The sequence below is a fragment of the Bufo gargarizans genome, chromosome 3 (genome assembly GCF_014858855.1).
Source record: "Bufo gargarizans isolate SCDJY-AF-19 chromosome 3, ASM1485885v1, whole genome shotgun sequence".
NCBI lineage: Eukaryota > Metazoa > Chordata > Amphibia > Anura > Bufonidae > Bufo > Bufo gargarizans.
The window spans coordinates 300,487,647-300,506,568 of record NC_058082.1 but is presented as its reverse complement, the minus strand read 5'-3'; the positions used below and the strand labels follow the sequence as shown (position 1 = coordinate 300,506,568).

At 45.1% G+C, this 18,922-nt stretch overlaps 1 protein-coding gene across 1 annotated transcript; it reads right to left on the bottom strand.

The window, feature by feature from the left end:
• Positions 1-890: 890 nt before the first annotated feature.
• On the bottom strand, positions 891-18,443 carry ZNF367 (zinc finger protein 367). Its single transcript, XM_044285351.1, has 5 exons — positions 17,926-18,443; positions 13,221-13,371; positions 9,574-9,693; positions 7,394-7,529; positions 891-4,569 (listed from the first exon to the last, which is right to left on the bottom strand). Exons 1-5 carry the CDS (start codon positions 18,298-18,300, stop codon positions 4,332-4,334), a joined length of 1,020 nt encoding a protein of 339 aa, XP_044141286.1. The 5' UTR covers positions 18,301-18,443; the 3' UTR covers positions 891-4,331.
• Between the last annotated feature and the right edge of the window lie 479 nt (positions 18,444-18,922).

Here is an 18,922-nt window from a genome sequence, read left to right as displayed (position 1 = left end):
TGGATCTGGCATTTTTTCCCATAGTAATGTATTAGCATTCAAAATACTGGAATGCCGGATCTGTCCTTTCCGCAGACCCCAAAAAAAATAAAAAATAAATTAAAAATAAAAATTGTAATCCGAATCTGGTTTCTTTTTCCCTTAGGTAGGAAGTGAATCCCGAACTCTAGCATTCCCCATGCTGGCTGATGCGATAAGTAGCTTCTGGCACCAGACACACCCTGGAGATTCACTATTCTATAAAGTTCCACCATCTCTGGAGTACTGTAGGACACTCAATGCAGAAGGTGGAGACAACTCAACTTATGGATGTGGCTATCACTATCCAAACCCTGTGACACATTAACTTCCATGCCAACTACAGGTAACAGTGGGGTCTGGAAAAGGCAAAATGGAACTCTGGTGTATATCCAGGTTTCCAGACTTTCTTCTTTAAATATACCTATAGCCCCAATCCTAGATTACTGGATCATTTTAAGCATAGGGGACCTTACTGCATAGGGACAGGAAGAATACTGGTGGGTGGGACAAATCTGTGTTCCTGTCCCTACAGAGGATTAGAAAGAAAACTTTGTGCTGCCAGACTTCTAGTCTAATACCCGGATCTCCAGTACATGGGACCTATTGAGTAGATATTCTTTGGGAGAGTTAGGGCCCTTTTACACAGGCTGAAAAGCAGGCAACAGTTGGGAACGAACATTTATTCCTGATCATAGCCTGCTTGTTAACTGCATTCATATGTAGCGATGATTGGTATATGGACAGGTTGGACAACTTATTACTATCAAGACTTGTCTCACAGGAAAGATGCGATGACCTGACAAATGAGAGGCAGATAAAACATCACATTAATAATATGAAATAAAACAGAAAAAAAATAAAAATTTAGCATTTTACAGTTTATTCAAAGCACTGAATACACTTTTGCTAAAAACTCATGCCAAACTAGCATCTTGGCAATAAGTGGGATGACACAAATTACATCAATACATTTCTTATAACTTTTTGGGAAATAAGTGCATAATAATGCAGTATTATAATTTCTAGCTGGAAGAACGTTTTGCCCAAGCGGCCTTGTGTAAAACTTAAAAGGGGTTGTCCGGGTTCAGAGCCAAACCCGGACATATCCCCATTTTCACCCAGTTAGCCTTGAACTTCGGAGCATTTCATGCGATGCTGAATCGTGCAGGGCAAGGGCTTTTTCTGGAGATCTGGTGACGTACCAGTCTCTCAATGGGTAAAGCTAGGCAGAACTAGTAGTGAGCTTGGTGATGTCAACGGCACTAATGGGCAGTCTATACAGTGCTGCCCTAGCCTGTAAAACGGTTAGGGCAGAGCTAAAGCCTGCCCATCAATGCAGGTGACATTACTGGGAACACTGCTAGGGGGAAGCCTATGACTAGCAGTGTAAAAAATATTAACAGCCCTTGCCCTGCATGATACAGCACAGGGCAGGGGAGGGTATCAGCATGAAATGCTCCGATACTCACATCAGTGTGCCTGTCTGGGTAAAAATGGGGATATGTCCAGGTTCCGCTCTAAAGCCAAACAACCCCTTTAAAGAGGATCTCCAGGATTAGGAAAAACATGGCTGCTTTCTTAGAAAAACACTAAAACGTCTCCACAGGTTGGTTGTGGTGTTGCTTCTCAGCCATATTTACTTTAATGGAACTGAATCAGTCTGGAAGAGTTTCCGAAAAGAAGCAACCATATTTTTGAAATCCTGGATAGCCTCTTTAACCGGTTATCCAAACTAGAAAGCATTAATGTAACAAAAATATATAAATACTGGTTTCAAGTGCATTTGTAAAACATTAAAATGACATTCACTGGACAGACATCTATTTTAATAAGGAGCAGTTTGAACAAAATAAATAAGAAACCCTTTATTGCTCCAGTAAAAAGTATTGGTAATATGAAGAATTACTGCAGGTAAGGGTTCATTCACACCTGCATTAGACAATTCTGAGCCTCCATCGCAGATTGTGCAAAACTTAGATTAAATAAAATGGCATGCTGTGCTATTTTGTCTGGTAAAACAAAGGGGAGGGAGGGGGGAGAAGCATGTCCATTATGTCAGGGATATGGCACTTCATTCTGCTCTTTGGAACAAAATAGCTGAAGCTAATGCAAGTGGGAACAAACCTTAAAAGGGTTATCCAATTTCAAGAAAATCCCCCCACATGTGTTGGGCCCGTCACCAGTAATATACTTACCTTGCTTCTCCCAACACGGGATGTTTTCATCCGTGTGCAGGGAGAAGCAGCAGCAGTGGTGCAGGGTAAGTATATTACCGGTTAGGGACTCTGTACATGAGTGGGGGGGGGTTCTTGAAATTGGATAACCCCTTTAAATTTATATAAAAAAGGCAAATAAGGGTTTTTCTGGGTGTTTATTACTGGTAACCAGTATCTAATCTGTGGGGGTCTGACTCCTTGTACCCTTCCATCAGCTATTTGAAGAGACCACTGCATTCCAATCAGCCTTTTACTAGGCCAGTAACGTCACGTTCATTGGTCATATGGCCAAGGTGCAGCTCAGCCCAATTTAAGTGAATAGGACTTATCTGCAGTACCAAGCACAGCCACTAACCAATTGATGGCAGTGCTCTTTATAAGCCGTGAAGAGGCCGTGGTAGGGATGCTATGTGTCGGACCCCCGACAATCAGATATTGATGAACCATCCTAAGGACAGGTCATCAATATTAACACCCAGAAAACACCTTTTAGGGTCCATTCACACATCCACAAAGTGGGTCCCCATCCGTTCCGCAGAACAGGTGCAGACCCATTCATTTACAATGGGGCCGGAATGTGCCGTCTGCATCCGCATTTGCGGATCCACACTTCCGCCGCCCCCCCCCCCCAAAAAAAAAAAATGCAGACAAGAAAAGGCATTTTCTACGAGTGTGCATGCAGAACACACATTGTCGGTGTTAGTGTTTTGCAGATCCGCAACACACACGGACGTGTAAATGGACCCTTAATGTGTTCAGTTTAAACACAGGACACTGGATTAAGAATTTTACTTGCTTCAATTGTACGATGCGAGTTATTGCTAAAATATCTTACAGCAAACACTTTAGTAATTAGCCAATAAATGAGTCATGTATCACACATACCTGGGCATGCTAAAGCAATAAAGTGGCTTTGAGGCAATATGCAAACAGTAACATAGTCTGGCAGCTGGCAAACATTGAAAAAAAACTAAAAGCTGAATATTAGGATTTAGTGTTCGCAGGTCATCTAAAAATAGTTTACTAAAAATCAATACCACCACGTCAATACCCAACCCCTTTAATAAAACAAGTGCCTTCATACATCAGTGTCCATTTCATGGGCAACTTCCTATTTTACAAGCTTAATGTGTATACCATTTTCTTCAGGTATAAAAGTATTGATAGACAAAAAAGGACAGAAAACAAAAGCTTCAGTCTTCCGGTAACGAGAGAAGAATGTTGTCTGTTGAGTCTTAGGAGAGGTAAAGAAAAACAAACTGACACGTTTAAGAAAGGTGACCCAATTGGTTTTGTAGGTCTATACATTGAATGCATATCCTTGGGACAGTCCATCAATGTGTGATTGATGGAGGTCTGAGATCAGCAGAGTGCACTGCAATGTGTCCATAGGGCTGTGTCTTGTGCGACAACTCAGCCCCCTGTGCAAAGGGATAGGACAAATATATAATCCAAGAAACCTTTAAACAGGTCCCCCCCCCCATCTCAGACTGACAGCATATCGCTAGGATAGGACATCAATATCACATAGGAACAAGTGTCACCATCTCCAGAGCAGGGCCTGCAAAGTGAAGGACAGCACACGTGCAGTGGGACTTCTGAAAAGAACAGAGCTCGCATAGCAGCGAATGTTGTGCTCCCCTTCACTTCAGGGGCCGAGTTCTGGAGCTAGGTCCTACTCCTATGTGACATTGATGGCATAACCTAGCAATGTCAGAGATGGGAATAGCCCTTTAAGCTTGTAAAATCCAGCTTTTCACACAGATGCAGAAACAGTCCTTGCTTTTTTCTGTTCTGTATTTACAAAATATTATTTATATAAAAACACTTTACAACTATCTTTACCATAAAAAGTGCAATTCTCTTACTTCCAGGGTCTGGAAGCAACAACATTCTTCATTAAAAAAATAAAAAAAATTCTACAGGATAGCAGCCTATGTTAAGCAAATAAGGTGCTTAGCTTATAACCCAGAGCGGTATTCAATAACCTTTTGCTTCAGCTAGAAGAGGCACACACGGAAAAGTATTCCCCTTATAGAAAGAGTTAAGGCATTTATACTGCCAGGGTAGGACATTTCGTACGCCTCAACACTGTTACTGGCGCAACTGTGCACTAGCCAAGTTGGCTAGTTCAATCAGAGCCAGAGCGCCATGCATACGTTCACGCTGCTCCTGCAGGCGACGACGGGCAGCAGAGTGAGGACCATTCTTTTCATCTTCCTCATCTTCATCAGACTGAAGATATTCTAAAGGGTCCTGTTGCTCTTGGTCTGCTTTCTGAAGAGATTTCATCTTTAATGTGGGTGGCAGCTGTTCCTGCCTCTCCCAGTGTCTGCAGGCAAAAACGTGAAATGGTTACTGCTAGTTGGTCTCACCAGTTCATAATACACTGCAAACAAGCAACTCAACATGAAGAGTTACTGGAGTTACAAATCTGCATTTTCACCATTGCTTAAAGGGGTTCTGCAGTTTGTTTAAACTGATGATCATCCTCTGGATAGATGATCAGAAGTCCCCCCTGACGATCAGCTGTTTGAGGAGGCAGCGGCACTCCAGCAGTGCCGTGGCCTTCTTACTGTTTACCGAAGGCCCAGTGACGTCACGACTAGTATCCATGGCCTGGGCTAAGCTCTGTTCACTTGAATGGAGCTTAGCCCCGCCCAGGCCATCGATATTAGTCGTGACGTCACTGGGCCTGCAGTAAACCGTGAAGGCCCCAGGCACTACTGCCAGCACCGCTGCCTTCTCAAACAGCTGATCGTCAGGGGTCCCGGGTGTCGGACTCCCGCCGATCAGATGCTGATGATCTAAAAATTTATATATATATATTTTATTTTATATTATACATATATACATACAGAACCCCTTTAAAGGGGCTATAAAACCCTTTACAAGTAATGGCCCATTCTCCAGCTAGTACATCACTGTTTGACCAGCAGGGGTCCACCACTCTGCTGTTCAACTGCTCTGCAGCAGCGCTGGTGCCTGAACTATTGTATAATGGTTGATGGACGGGGTGGAGGTGTTGGATGCCCAACAAACATTTAAGCGAGCCCATCACTTATAAAGGGTCGGACGTTATCAACCCATTAACGTACATATACATCATTATGCATAAGGGAACATAGAAACATAGACTGTGTCGGCAGATAAGAACCATTTGGCCCATCTAGTCTGCCCAATATACTGAATACTATGGATAGCCCCTGGCCCTATCTTATATGAAGGATAGCCTCAGTAAAGTAATACTTCCTGATACTACTTTTAAACCTTTGCCCCTCTAATTTAAAACTATGTCCTCTTGTAGCTCTTTTTCTTCTTTTAAATATTCTCTCCTCTTACCTTGTTGATTCCCTTTATGTATTTAAAAGTTTCTATCAAATCCCCTCTGTCTCTTCTTTCTTCCAAGCTATACATGTTAAAGGGAACCTGGATTTTGTGTATAGAGCTGAGGACATGGGTTGCTAGATGGCCGCTAGCATATCCGCAATATCCAGTCCCCATAGCTCTGTGTGTTTTTATTGTGTATAAAAACCGATTTGATCCATATGCAAATTAACCTGAGATGAGTCAGAGCTTGAAAATATGACTTCTCTGGTCACGTAAGATATGACACATGTTAATTTGCATATGTATCAAATCAGTTTTTTTTACACAATAAAAGCACAAAGAGCTATGGGGACTGGATATTGCGGATGTGCTAGAGGCCATCTAGCAGCCCATGTCCTCAGCTCTATACACAAAATCCCGGTGACAGGTTCCCTTTCAGGAACGTGTTGAGGGGGCTACTGCACTAAGAACACTCCATACATGGCAGTGCTGGCTGACCCTGCTACAATGACTAATTGACAATGATGTCGAACCCAGACATTTAACCCCTCAGATGCCATGTCAATAGCATTCATGGCATGTGTGGGTTATGCAGAGGGATGCAGCACTCTGGCTTTTGATCGGAGCCCCTGTCATAGTTAACTCAATAGAAGTGAATGGGGCTTCAGGGGCATTGCATCTGGAAGTGCGGACGCAATGCGTTTTTCACTGACGGTTAAGAGATGTTTGTAAACACATCAAAACGCATTGCTCCCATGCAGAAAAAAAACTGAACACAATCGCACACAACTGACTGAACTTGCTTGCAAAATGGTGCGAGTTTCACTGATCGTACCCTTGACCCCATATGGACCTAATCAGTCACGCTTGTGTGAAAGAGGCCTAATAGTTCTCTATTAAGGTCTATGCTACAAGCAATCAGAAGCCCCTTTAGTGGGGCTTTAAGTCAAGTAAACAAGCAAATCACCCCCTCAAATTTTACATATAACATTCAACACGTCCAAATATGTCTGAACTAGAAAATATTTTCCCTCCGCTGTGTCGTCACAGGGAAAAATAAAAAATAAATTGCCACAAAAATGGTACCAATAAAAATCTAGTACTTTCTGCAAAAAGAGCAATCCCTCATACAGCTCTGTAGACAAGAGGCTGTCAGAAACTACAGCTACAAGGAAAATGTTTTCTCTACTATGAAAATTTGCAGTAATTAAATATAGGAAGTCCTGTCATGTTTAGTGCAAAGTGAACGACATAAAATTAAACCCAAAACACCTTAGCAAGACATAGTAAATTAAATGGTGCTATTAAAAATTACTAATTGCCCCCCAAAAATAAGCCCTCATGGCTACGTGAACAGAGAACCTCAAAAAGTTAAGGTGCTTGGAATGTGGGCATGCAAAAATGAAAATGGGGCCAGAGGTATTTAGTGGGTTAAAGGATGACAAACTTTAAAAGCCAAAAGGGGAAACAAAAAATGAAAAGAAAACATGCAATGTAAAGTTTGTCTATAGCCCTTTCCACATGGACAAGCAGCTGATACAGGGCAGTTTTTGCAGATATCCCACTGTAAGGCCTCATGCACACAACCGTATATATTTAGAAGTCTGCAAAAAATACAGATTACGTCCGTGCGCATTCCGCATTTTGTGGAACAGAACAGCTAGCCCCTAATAGAACACTCCAATCCTTGTCCGCAATGCGGACAATAATGGGATGTTCTATTTTTATACGGAAACCGAATGCACACGGAGTAACTTCCGCTTTTATTACCAACCCATTGAAATGAATGGTTCCGCAAAAAAAAAAAAAAAACACTTAAAACTTACTTTGCCAACCACTCTGTATCTTTGTTATTAGCAACTTGATTCTTGCCTCCTTTGTTGTTTGGCTCTTCTCTTCTTAGTCTTGCATAAGGATGCTTGGAGCAGTGACGATTTGCATGAGTAAATCTGCTCATACATCCTGGTAAGAAAGGGGGAAATACATTTACAGCAACAGGAGAATTTCTAGCCTTCTGTGTTATTCAAGAGGCTTTCCATGATATTTAACCACTTAAAAGGGAATCTGTCACTAAAACTTTGGACTGTTGTCTACAGTAATTCATGAGTAGTACTGCAGAAAAGGAGTCCCAACGACTATTTTCCTACTGCCCCCAGGTTCCCCCACTATCAGCTCTCAAAGCTGCACTAAAATACATAGTCTACCAGGGATGCTCAACCTGCAGCCCTCCAAACTACAACTCCCAGCATGCTGATAGCCAAAAGCTGTGCATCCCTGGAACTACAGTGCTGTACTAACATAATGGAGAGGACTAATGAACAGCAGTCCTGACAATATATTTCAACACAGCTCTGAGCACTTAAATGAGGAAGGGGGGAATAAAAGAGTAAATCGGTAAATAGTGATCTGGATTCCACATCTGCAGTACTAATGCGTTTGTTCCAAAATCGGGGTAACAGATTGCATTTAAAGAGGACCCATCACCACCCCTGACAGGCCTGTTTTAATAGCTTCATGCATTCCCCATGTAATAACAATTCTGAAACAGTCTATGTTGTGCCATTCCTTTATTATTTCTACTAGAAGTTATGAATGAATTGCTACCAGTCTGCAGCAAGGGTACAGAGTGTGGTAGCCATGATGTTGATATTTTTTGTTAATTCGGTATTTTATTATACAGAAGGGGGGGGGGATTTTAACTTAAATATATAAAAATTAAAAAAAAGTTTAATTTTTGCAATGATTTTGAAGCTCGTATTTGAGCAATCACGTATTTTTAAACTGGACTTATGAATGGCTAATTTCTTATGTTGGACTGTCATCTGGTGGCCAAAATAAGAATTGCCGGCATCCCCATTGGCCACAGGGTTTTTGTGCATTTAGATGCAGTGATCTCACTTGATCATGGCATCTAAAACATTTAATTACCACGATCCGCCTAATTGTCACGGTAATTAGCCGCAGGTCTCTGCTGTTTGAAACTGCAGAGACCCGACGGGCCATAATGCCCACTGCACGTGCGAGCGCCATATTTGCCCATCGCTCCAGCACCGTACAATGTACAGCACTGGTGGCGAAAAGGTTAATGACACCTGTTATACACTTTAGATCACAATGTACCTGGCGAGTTAGTAATAGACATTTTTTGTACCGAAGGCAGAGGATGAGAAAGAACTTTTGAAAACATGTGTCTGGTCCATTTAGAGTGTCACAAGGAGGAGGTAGCCGAATTAGAAACAGCTGAGGCTAGTATGCCAAGTATGGAACTTCCAAGTTATGCAAGTGGATCCCTTTCTGAATTTTGCCAAGCGGTGCACCAAAATATATGAGGGAATCAAACAAGGGTTGGAACTAGCTCTGATCTTGGCAATTGGGGCAGGAATCTGGCTGTGTATTATGGCAAAGTTCAAACCTGGATTTCATGGGGACATTCAGTAGTGTCCATCAGATAGTCATGACATATCCATAAAGATGTGGAAACAAATACCTGATCCTGACAGATACAGAGGTCATTCAAAGTAAGACTACTTTCACACTGGCGTTTTGGCTTTCCGTTTGTGAGATCCATTCAGGGCTCTCACAAGCGGTCCAAAACAGATCAGGTTTTGCATTCTGACTGGATAAGGATCCACTCAGAATACATCAGTTTGCCTCCGTTCAGTCTCCATTCCGCTTTGGAGGCGGACACCAAAACACTGCCTGCAGATTAGCTGCCCGCTTGACGAAACTGAGCCAAACAGATCCATCCTGACAAGTCAATGGGGATGGATCAGTTTCCTATGACACACTCTGGCACAATAGAAAACGGATCCGTCCCCCATTGACTTTCAATGGTGTTGGCTATGGCTATAGCGTCTTGGCTATGTTAAAGATAATACAAATGGATCAGTTCTGAACGGATCCGCACCAAACGCGAGTGTGAAAGTAGCCTTAAAAGAAAAACGAAACTTTTGTATGAGCTATCAACTCAGCGACTTGGGCTCCATGCAGATTATTCTGCACTTACCGTTTTCTGAGCACACAAATGGCTTTTCTCCTGTGTGAAGGCGCTGGTGTGTCTTCAGTTGTCCACTCTGAACAAAGGCTTTCCCACAGTCAGGATAGTCGCAAAGATAAGGGCGTTCACCTTAAAGTAACACAATAGTAGATTATACTGAGAGACTCTGCTAGCTTTGGAGAAGTCTCAACAGAATATGAAGTGGATAGGACTGCGAGGACTATTGCAACTTGCTATATACACACCACTGTTCAGTTATTGGGGGGGGATTTATTAAAGCCAAGGAAAACTGGCTTCGTTGCCCATAGCAACCAAAGCCCACCTCATTGTTCAGAGCTCCTTTGGGAAAATGAAAGGTGAAATCTTATTTGTTACTATTGGCAACTAAGCCAAGTTTTCCTTGGTTTTAATAAATATCCCCCAAAGTCCATCTGAAGCTTACATTGGAAGTGGAGAGATTCAGCATTGCAGCCCCTTTATTCTCAGGATCCCAAGGATCAGATACCCAATGAACATAAAGCAACGACATATCCGAGGAACCCTCAACATACATGACTGTTGGGTCATCTTTTGTCTAGTATTATAGGACAGATCCTCTTGTAGTGCATATTTTGGGAACAGGAAGCTATTGCTGCAGTGGATCTACAGATCAGTAGTTACAGCAGCTTGGGACTAGCAGGCGTCAGAATTCAGTTTAAAGGGGTTATTCGAAAATTTTACATTGATGGCCTAACCTCAGGATAGGTCATTAATATCAGTTCAGTGGGTGGTTGTTAAATGTGTACAAGTAGGGCTGCAGCTAACGATTATTTGAATAATCGATTAGTTGCCGATTAATTTCTACGATTAATCGATTAATCGGGAAAAACGACAAAATTACAAAACAGAGGTTTATATGATCTTACTTGAAAAATTATGTTCAAAGGCCATATTAAAACAAATTGTGGACGACACTTATGGGGGATCTGTGGACGACACTTATGGGGGATCTGTGGACGACACTTATGGGGGATCTGTGGACGACACTTATGGGGGATCTGTGGACGACACTTATGGGGGATCTGTGGACGACACTTATGGGGGATCTGTGGACGACACTATTATGGGGGATCTGTGGACGACACTTATGGGGGATCTGTGGACGACACTTATGGGGGATCTGTGGACGACACTTATGGGGGATCTGTGGACGACACTTATGGGGGATCTGTGGACGACATTTATGGGGGGATCTGTGGACGACATTTATGGGGGGATCTGTGGACGACACTTATGGGGGGATCTGTGGACGACACTTATGGGGGGATCTGTGGACGACACTTATGGGGGGATCTGTGGACGACACTTATGGGGGGGGATCTGTGGACGACACTTATGGGGGGGGATCTGTGGACGACACTTATGGGGGGGATCTGTGGACGACACTTATGGGGGGATCTGTGGACGACACTTATGGGGGGGATCTGTGGACGACACTTATGGGGGGATCTGTGGACGACACTTATGGGGGATCTGTGGACGACACTTATGGGGGATCTGTGGACGACACTTATGGGGGGATCTGTGGACGACACTTATGGGGGGATCTGTGGACGACACTTATGGGGGGATCTGTGGACGGCGTTTATGGGGGATCTGTGGACGACACTATTATGGGGGATCTGTGGACGGCGTTTATGGGGGATCTGTGGACGGCGTTTATGGGGGATCTGTGGACGGCGTTTATGGGGGATCTGTGGACGGCGTTTATGGGGGATCTGTGGACGGCGTTTATGGGGGATCTGTGGACGACACTTATGGGGGATCTGTGGACGACACTATTATGGGGGATCTGTGGACGGCGTAGTTATGGAGAGGGGGATATGTGCACTGTTATGGGCATAACAGTGCACAGATCCCTTTCCTCATAACAGTGCACAGACCCCCCTTCCCATAGCAGTGCCATACACAGACCCCCCCTCCTCCCCATAGCAGTGCTATACACAGATCCTCCCCCCTCCCCATAGCAGTGCTATACACAGACCCCCCTTCCCCCTAACAGCCCCGGCGCTTGCATCTTTATTTTACCTTTTTACAATGACGCTCCCGCTCCTGTAACAGCCAGGCAGAGCGGACGGCGGCGTAACGTCACTCAATCACGTGACGCGCCTGCTCCGCCCACTTCATGAATGAAGGAGGCGGAGCAGGCGCGTCACGTGATTGAGTGACGTTACGCCGCCGTCCGCTCTGCCTGGCTGTTACAGGAGCGGGAGCGTCATTGTAAAAAGGTAAAATAAAGATGCAGCGCCCGCCCGCCCGCCCGCCCGAATAGCAACGAATCGGCGATTATTCGATAACTGGATTCGTCGACAACGAATCCAGTTATCGAATATAATCGATTACATCGATTAATCGTTGCAGCCCTATGTACAAGGATAGCTCAATCTGTGGAGCCAGAAAAACCTTTAACCCATTCAGCCCTGGACGATTTACCGCTTTTGTTTTTCACCCCCTGCCTTCCCGGAGCCGTTCACTTCTATAGGGCTGAGCTGCTCCTAGGCGATGCTACTGTCTTCTCAAACAGCTGATTGGTGCAGATCCTGGGTGTAATACCCACACCGATCAGATACTGATGACCCAGTGTATAAGTCAACAGTAAAAAAAAAAAAAAAAAAAAAAAAAAAAAAAAAAAAAAAAAAAAAAAAAATCAGAAACAGCCTTTAAAACTCTGCAAATGGCATTATTGTCAATTGCAGACATTAGCCATGGTTGTGTGTTTGTTAAATGAGAGGCTAACTCAGCAGGCGCCATATTTAAAGACTTAACCAGCACCATTCATTTATGGCACTGGTCATGAAGGGGTAAATATTAAGTGAAAGGTATTGTAGAAGTTATTCAGCTTTCTTCTTCTTTCCAATTTCTCTATCCTTATATAAGTGTACTCGCACATGCATCTTTTCTGCGAAAAGGAGCGATACCAAAAGGATTATATTGTTCTTTGTACTCATGCATGTATTTCCCACAGAACACTGCACACAAATACCTCCGAGTCCCTGCTACACTTACGAACATTTGTCCATGATGTTGGTGATGGAAGTGGCCTTACATAGAGATGATTGATCATCAAGCATATGATACGGTATATTTTTCTAGTGCAGAGACGGGCAGCAGGCCATCAACCACCCTTCTTGAGTAGCATAGATCTGTTTTGAATCAAGATCAACTATAGATCACTATTGCCTGATTACATTTCCAGTGTTACGATCAGGACAGGAAGAGATTACACGTGCAAAGCTTTTGGCTGCTTAGAGTACAGAGCAAGATCACCTTGCCACTATTCAATCTGCAGGGTGGCATCACATACCCTGAGCAAGAGGATAAGGAAAAAGAATGGTAGAAGGAAATAACTATGCCAAGGCAATTGGAAAACGTAGTTGATTTGGGGGGTAAAAAGCAAGTGTATTGTCGGCTGCTGAGAACTGTGGCCTTAGCCGATATCCTAGTGTGTGGGAAGCTCCAGGCTCTGCCTTGATAGGAGATGTTGGTGGAAAGCGGAATCTTTTCCCCTGATCTTCTGCCCTCAGGAGAGTAGCCTCCTTCAGAAGTGTCTGGCAGCAGCTCACTACACACTGAACACACAAACTTGAAGCTAGCATGCGGCCTGACCAAGTGCTCACCTGTGTGAGTCCTTTTATGAGCCTGCAAAGACTTCTCACGTGGAAACACTCTGTTGCAAATATTGCACCGGATTCTGCTGGAAGAGTGCTCTCCCTCATTTATTAAGTCTCGAACCGTTTCAGCCCTCGGACGGCCACGTCTAATCCCATCCTAGAAGAGTTAAAAGGGTTGATTGTAAAATCAGAGAGCTGCTAAAATGACCCTTTACACGCTGTTTTGTAGTAAAAAGAAACTTCTTTCCCTAAGGGCTTATGCACACAACAGTATGTATTTTGCGGTCCACAAAAGAGAAAAAAAGAAAAACATACGGATGACGTCCGTGTACATTCCATATTTTGTGTTACAGAACAGCTGGCCCCTGATAAAACAGTCCCGTCCTTGTCCGTAACTCGGACAATAATAGAACATGTTCTATTTTTTTGCGGAGTGGAAATGCGGACACTGAATGCACACGGAGTACCTTCCGGGTTTTGTTTTCCAGACCATTAAAATGAATGGTTCCATATACGGTCTGCAAAAAAAACAACCCAGAAAGGATATGGAAAGATAATACGTTTGTGTGCACGAACCCTAATCCCTACACAATCGTAAAGAATAGGCACACTAAAAAGCACAAAATGCAGTGTAATCTACAGGCAGCATGTTACATTGTTGTAGGAAAAGGTTCAGTAAAACTCAGTAACTGACAGCTATCTGTATACACTCATACAGGGAATGATTTACACACATCTGCACCCTTCACTGCCTGGTCAGGTCAAAAGCAGAGGGTGAAACAGATGCAGAGAGAGCAGAGCCTGCAGATTACACTGCACTTTGTGGCGACAGGACCTTTTTATACACCTTGTAGTTTCCTGGAGGAACCATGCTAGGATTTTGGGAAGACTTTACAAAACTGTATATTTTTCAGGCATGCCATTTGAGCGGCAGCTATTTGCTACTATTCATTAAAAGCCACTTGCCCATTTGTTATTGGCTAACAATACTAATCTACTAAACCCAGGCGAGTAACCATAATGAAGAGATTGGCAGTCATTTTAAGACTGCATCGCTGCCGCTTCTCCACTGCATGCCAGCGCCACCTCTATTAGATCAGATAGTAACAATTCAGTTGTAAGATTACATTTAAAGACTATGTAAACCTCAAGTAATCAAAGACATTAAAGGACAGAGAGGCAGCAAAGTACTTTCAAACCAAGTCTGTAACGCATACAGCAAATGATTCACAAGGGCGCCATCTAGTGTATCACAGACACTACAACATGTCGTCTATAATGGAGTGCAGCAAACGATTAAAGAAAGAGTATTCTACCGATTATTTTCACAATTAAATAGAGTACTCTAAGGAAAAAAAACTCAGACCCCCTGCCATCAGTCCTCAACACCCTTCATTCCCCTGTGCGATCAGCCCAAGTGCATCAGCTCCGTTCCCACAGTGCCTTCAGCCCCCCCCCCCCCAGTGCCATAGACTTCGCTCCTCCTTGTGCCCGGAGTGCACAGTCATTGGTTGCTATGACGCTGTAACCAATTTAAGTTTCCATCAGGGGAGTCGCCGACACGCCATTGTTTCGTCACAGCGCATCAGGTCACGGCGTGTGTGTCAGGTGGTCAGTGCCGCGCGGGACCATGGAGGTGCTGTGGAGTATCCAGAGACCCCATGCTGAAAAGGAGAGCAGTGCGGGCCAGCGGGAGACCACAAAGCAGGAGTAATAGCCCACTCCATGGTCACGTGACAAACGAATCCACGATGCAAAAAATTTGCATTGAGGATTTTTTTTTTGTGTTGAATTACTTGATTTAATCGAGTAATCATTGCAGCCCTATGCAGTAAAAAAATATATAATGGGGGGGGGGGGGGGGGGGGACAAGGTAAAAAAAATGAATCACTTTCTTTTACGGCATTCACCGCATAGGAGATTTTTTTATATTTTAATAGTTTGGACTTTTCAAACATGGCAATATGTAATATTTTATTGTTTATATATTTTATATGTAAAATTGGGAAAGGGGTGATTTATACGGTACTTAATATTTTGGTGTGGTTTTGTACTTTTTATTTAATAACTATCAGCCCCCTTAGGGGCTAGAACCTGGGATCTTTTCATCCCTTGTCCTAGTCACCCTGATAGAGCTCTATTAGGGTGAAAAGGACCTCACAGTCCCTGTGCATAGTACACACAGCAGCAGTGAGATTACTATGGCAGCCAAGGATTCAGTAGCGTCCTGGTTGCCATGGTAACCGATCGGAGACCTGCTCTGATCAGAAGCTGCCACCAATGAGGGGACTCTGGCCACTGCCACCAATGATTTTAATACTAAGAGGGAAGGGGGTAACAGGGCACACTACCCCAATGAAAACTAACGTTTAATATACAACTACAGCTAGCGGCAGAAACACATTGCAGTCACCGCGATCCGCGGCAGTTGACCCTTCAGAATGGCTGCAATCTGACTAAAATGGCTGCTGACTCACATCCCACTACCCTGCTGCCTCTCAACATTCATTAAAACGTACTATTGATGGCACTTTGGCTGCTGCTAGTCCTCCATCTTGCTGCTTTCTTAGTTGCCACAACGACACTTCTAATCTGCAGCGGCCCACAGACCAAGCCAAAGCTGTGCTGGCACTGAAGACAGGGGGCGGGCACATCGGTGCTGGTGGGGATAAAGCACTGCAGCTTCGGCGCCGGAGCTGCCTGGAGTGGCCGAGTCCGCTTGCGAGTTCCGTTTTGAAGGCTCTCACAAGCGGCCCCGAACTGATCCGTACGGCCCCAATGCATTCTGAGCGGATGCGGATCCATTCAGAATGCATCAGTCTGGCACCGTTTGGCCTCCGCTCCGCAGGCCGACACCTGAACGCTGCTTGCAGCGTGCGGTTGTCCGCCTGGCCGTGCGGAGGCAAACTGATTCGTCCAGACTTACAATGTAAATCAATGGGGAAGGATCCGTTTGACGTTGACACAATATGGTGCAATTTCAAACAGATCCGTCCCCCATTGACTTTCAATGCAAAGTCTGGACGGATCCGTCTGACTAACTTTCACACTTAGATTTTTTTTCTGAAATATAATGCAGACGGATCCGCTCCGAACGCAAGTGTGAAAGTAGCCTTAAAAAGAAAAAAAGCCACCCAATTAAAAACAGCAGTAGCAAAACAAAACACGGCGTCATGCTTCACATTTCCCAGAGCTTCAAACATCTGGAGCTGGCGTTTTTAATGCAAATAAAACTATTAAAACCTGTGAAGCTTTATTAACCTCGTTAAGTGTGAAATGTATGTAGCGCCAATCTATGTCCTCTAAAAAATAAATAAAGCAGGCCACTGAATTGATAAGGGTACTTTCACACTTGCAGCAGAGGACTCCGGCAATCTGGACGCAAACTGATTACTTTGCGAGACGGATCCGGATGAGTCTCAAATGTAGTGCAATACCGGATCCATCTTTTGTCATCCGGAAAAACTGATCCTGCATTTATTTTTTTCACAGATTTAATGGTCTGCGCATGCGCAGACGGAAAGAACGGATACGTTTTGCCGAAACACTTGGGGCCGGATTCCGACAAGTGTTCAGGATTTTTGGCCGGAGAGAAAACTGCAGCATACTGCGGTATTTTCTGCGGCCAAAAAACGTAAGAGGGACTGAACTGATGCATCCTGAACGGATTGCTCTCCATTCAGAATGCATTAGGATAAAACTGATCAGTTATTTTCTGGTATAGAGCCCCTAGGACAGAACTCAATGCCGGAAAAGAATAACGCTAGTGTGAATGTACCCTTATCTAATGGTTTGCCATAATGACCTGACAGATGAAGACCCTAAAGTCACCTACTGGGAGAAGGCACATCCCGTGGCTCCAGCTCAATGGTTCACACAGCGGTCCATGCTAGCGCTAACCATCCCTATTTACATGAAAGGGAACGGCTGTGCACATTGGACCCGGATTCGCTCAGGATCAGCAGCCATCCAGGCCCAGTCCCCAAGTGACTACCAGAAACGGTGAGAAGGCTAGGATACGGTTCCTGGTGCTTATGAGGTTCTGCCGGAGGTCCCTGCATCGGGAAGAGTAGTAGACTACGAAACAAGGCAAAGGTGGGGTCAAGTGAAGGCTGGGGAAGGAACCCCTTCTGGACTCGTAACAGCTGAATATTAAAGGGGTTATCCAAGAGTATAAAGTGTCCCCCGTATGCCGGGCCCCCCGCACGCGAATAACCAGTGCAGCCAGATGTATCCACACACAGGGGGCCTGGCTTTGCTAGCCCTGTGCCCGGTTTAACAGTAAACACCTGGTGACACTCCCTTCAAATGGTTTGGCCCATGTCAGAACCTAGCGATATGCCATCAATGACTGGCACAGCTCCTAGAGGTGGGACCCACACCCATCTCCAGAATGGGTGCCCAAAGCAAAGTCACATCACACACGCTCTTGCCACCCGCCAGCGCTCAGCCATTTCCACAACTCTGCTAGCGGTGACCGGAAAGGTTGCCCGCTTTCATGGGGAGCTCTTCGGGGACAGTTCTGGAGACAGGAGCGGGTACCAGAGGTGGGGCAAGTATGCTAGCAACATGTCAAAGTCTGAGACAGGAATACCCCTTTAAGTTTTCTTTTTCCCAGCATCACCTTCAGACAGAGAACAAGCAACCCCTTTAAGAATGCCAGCTAGTGGCAGGGAAGACAGGACGAGGCTGGCATCACATTACCACGCACCCTCAGAGAGGCGTCCTCCGAGCCACTGCCGCCCTCGGCGGCTCCGGTCCTCACCACATCGTGGACAGTGGGCTCGGGGGGAGGCGGTTGGTGCCTGGCCGGCGGTCCGGGGCTCAGGGTGACGTTGTGCGCGTTCTCTCCCCATCGCCACGGATAAACCATGAAGTCACTAAAGCCGGGGCTGGTTGGGACGGGGCTCAGCTGAGCGGATCCCGGGGTCCCGGTAGAAAAGGGCGGGCGGCGGGGCTTGAGAGGTGTGTGGGCGGAGGACGGAGATACCGCCTTGATTACGGACACCAGAACCCGGCGGGGAGGAGACGAGTCTTGAGATGAGGGACACTGCAGGACAGGAGACGGGCACACATCAGACATCATGCTGAAGAGACGCTGCGGTTTCTTCTCTGCCCTCGGAGGACCTCACTTCACCACCCATCCGAAAAGCCTAACCGCTGGACGAGACGACCGGCCGCTGTCACGGAGCGCAGAGCAGGAGGCGGCTTCTCGGTGCTTCTCTTCTCTTTTTCCCGCGTTAGATTTCGCGCCTGACGAAAGCCAATCATTTTCCTTCCTCCTGGTACTTCTGGACGGGCGGATCTCGCAGCCAATCGCAGCATATGTAACAAAGACCTAGCCGAGTATGGAGGGATTCTATTGGGTGAGGGTAATGTCACACACATCACCCTGTGCTCTGATTGGTGGTGGCTGTGTAACATTTGTTTCCCTCGATTTTGACACATTCTCATCCGTCAGTGAACGGATACGTCATTTCTTTCAACGCCTCAGAACCACGTCAGCCAATGAGAGCATGGAAAGTGACAGGAGGCGGGGAAGTAACTATGACTGGCATGCACAAGAGCCAATCAGAATGGCGTTGCTAATAGGTGGGATTTGGAAGTAACAAGTGGCGCCAGATTTCTCACAGAGATTCCCGCGTTTATGGTTTAAGCTATTTCTGGCAGTATTATGTGTGGTGATGGGGGCCACGCCCTCCTATCTG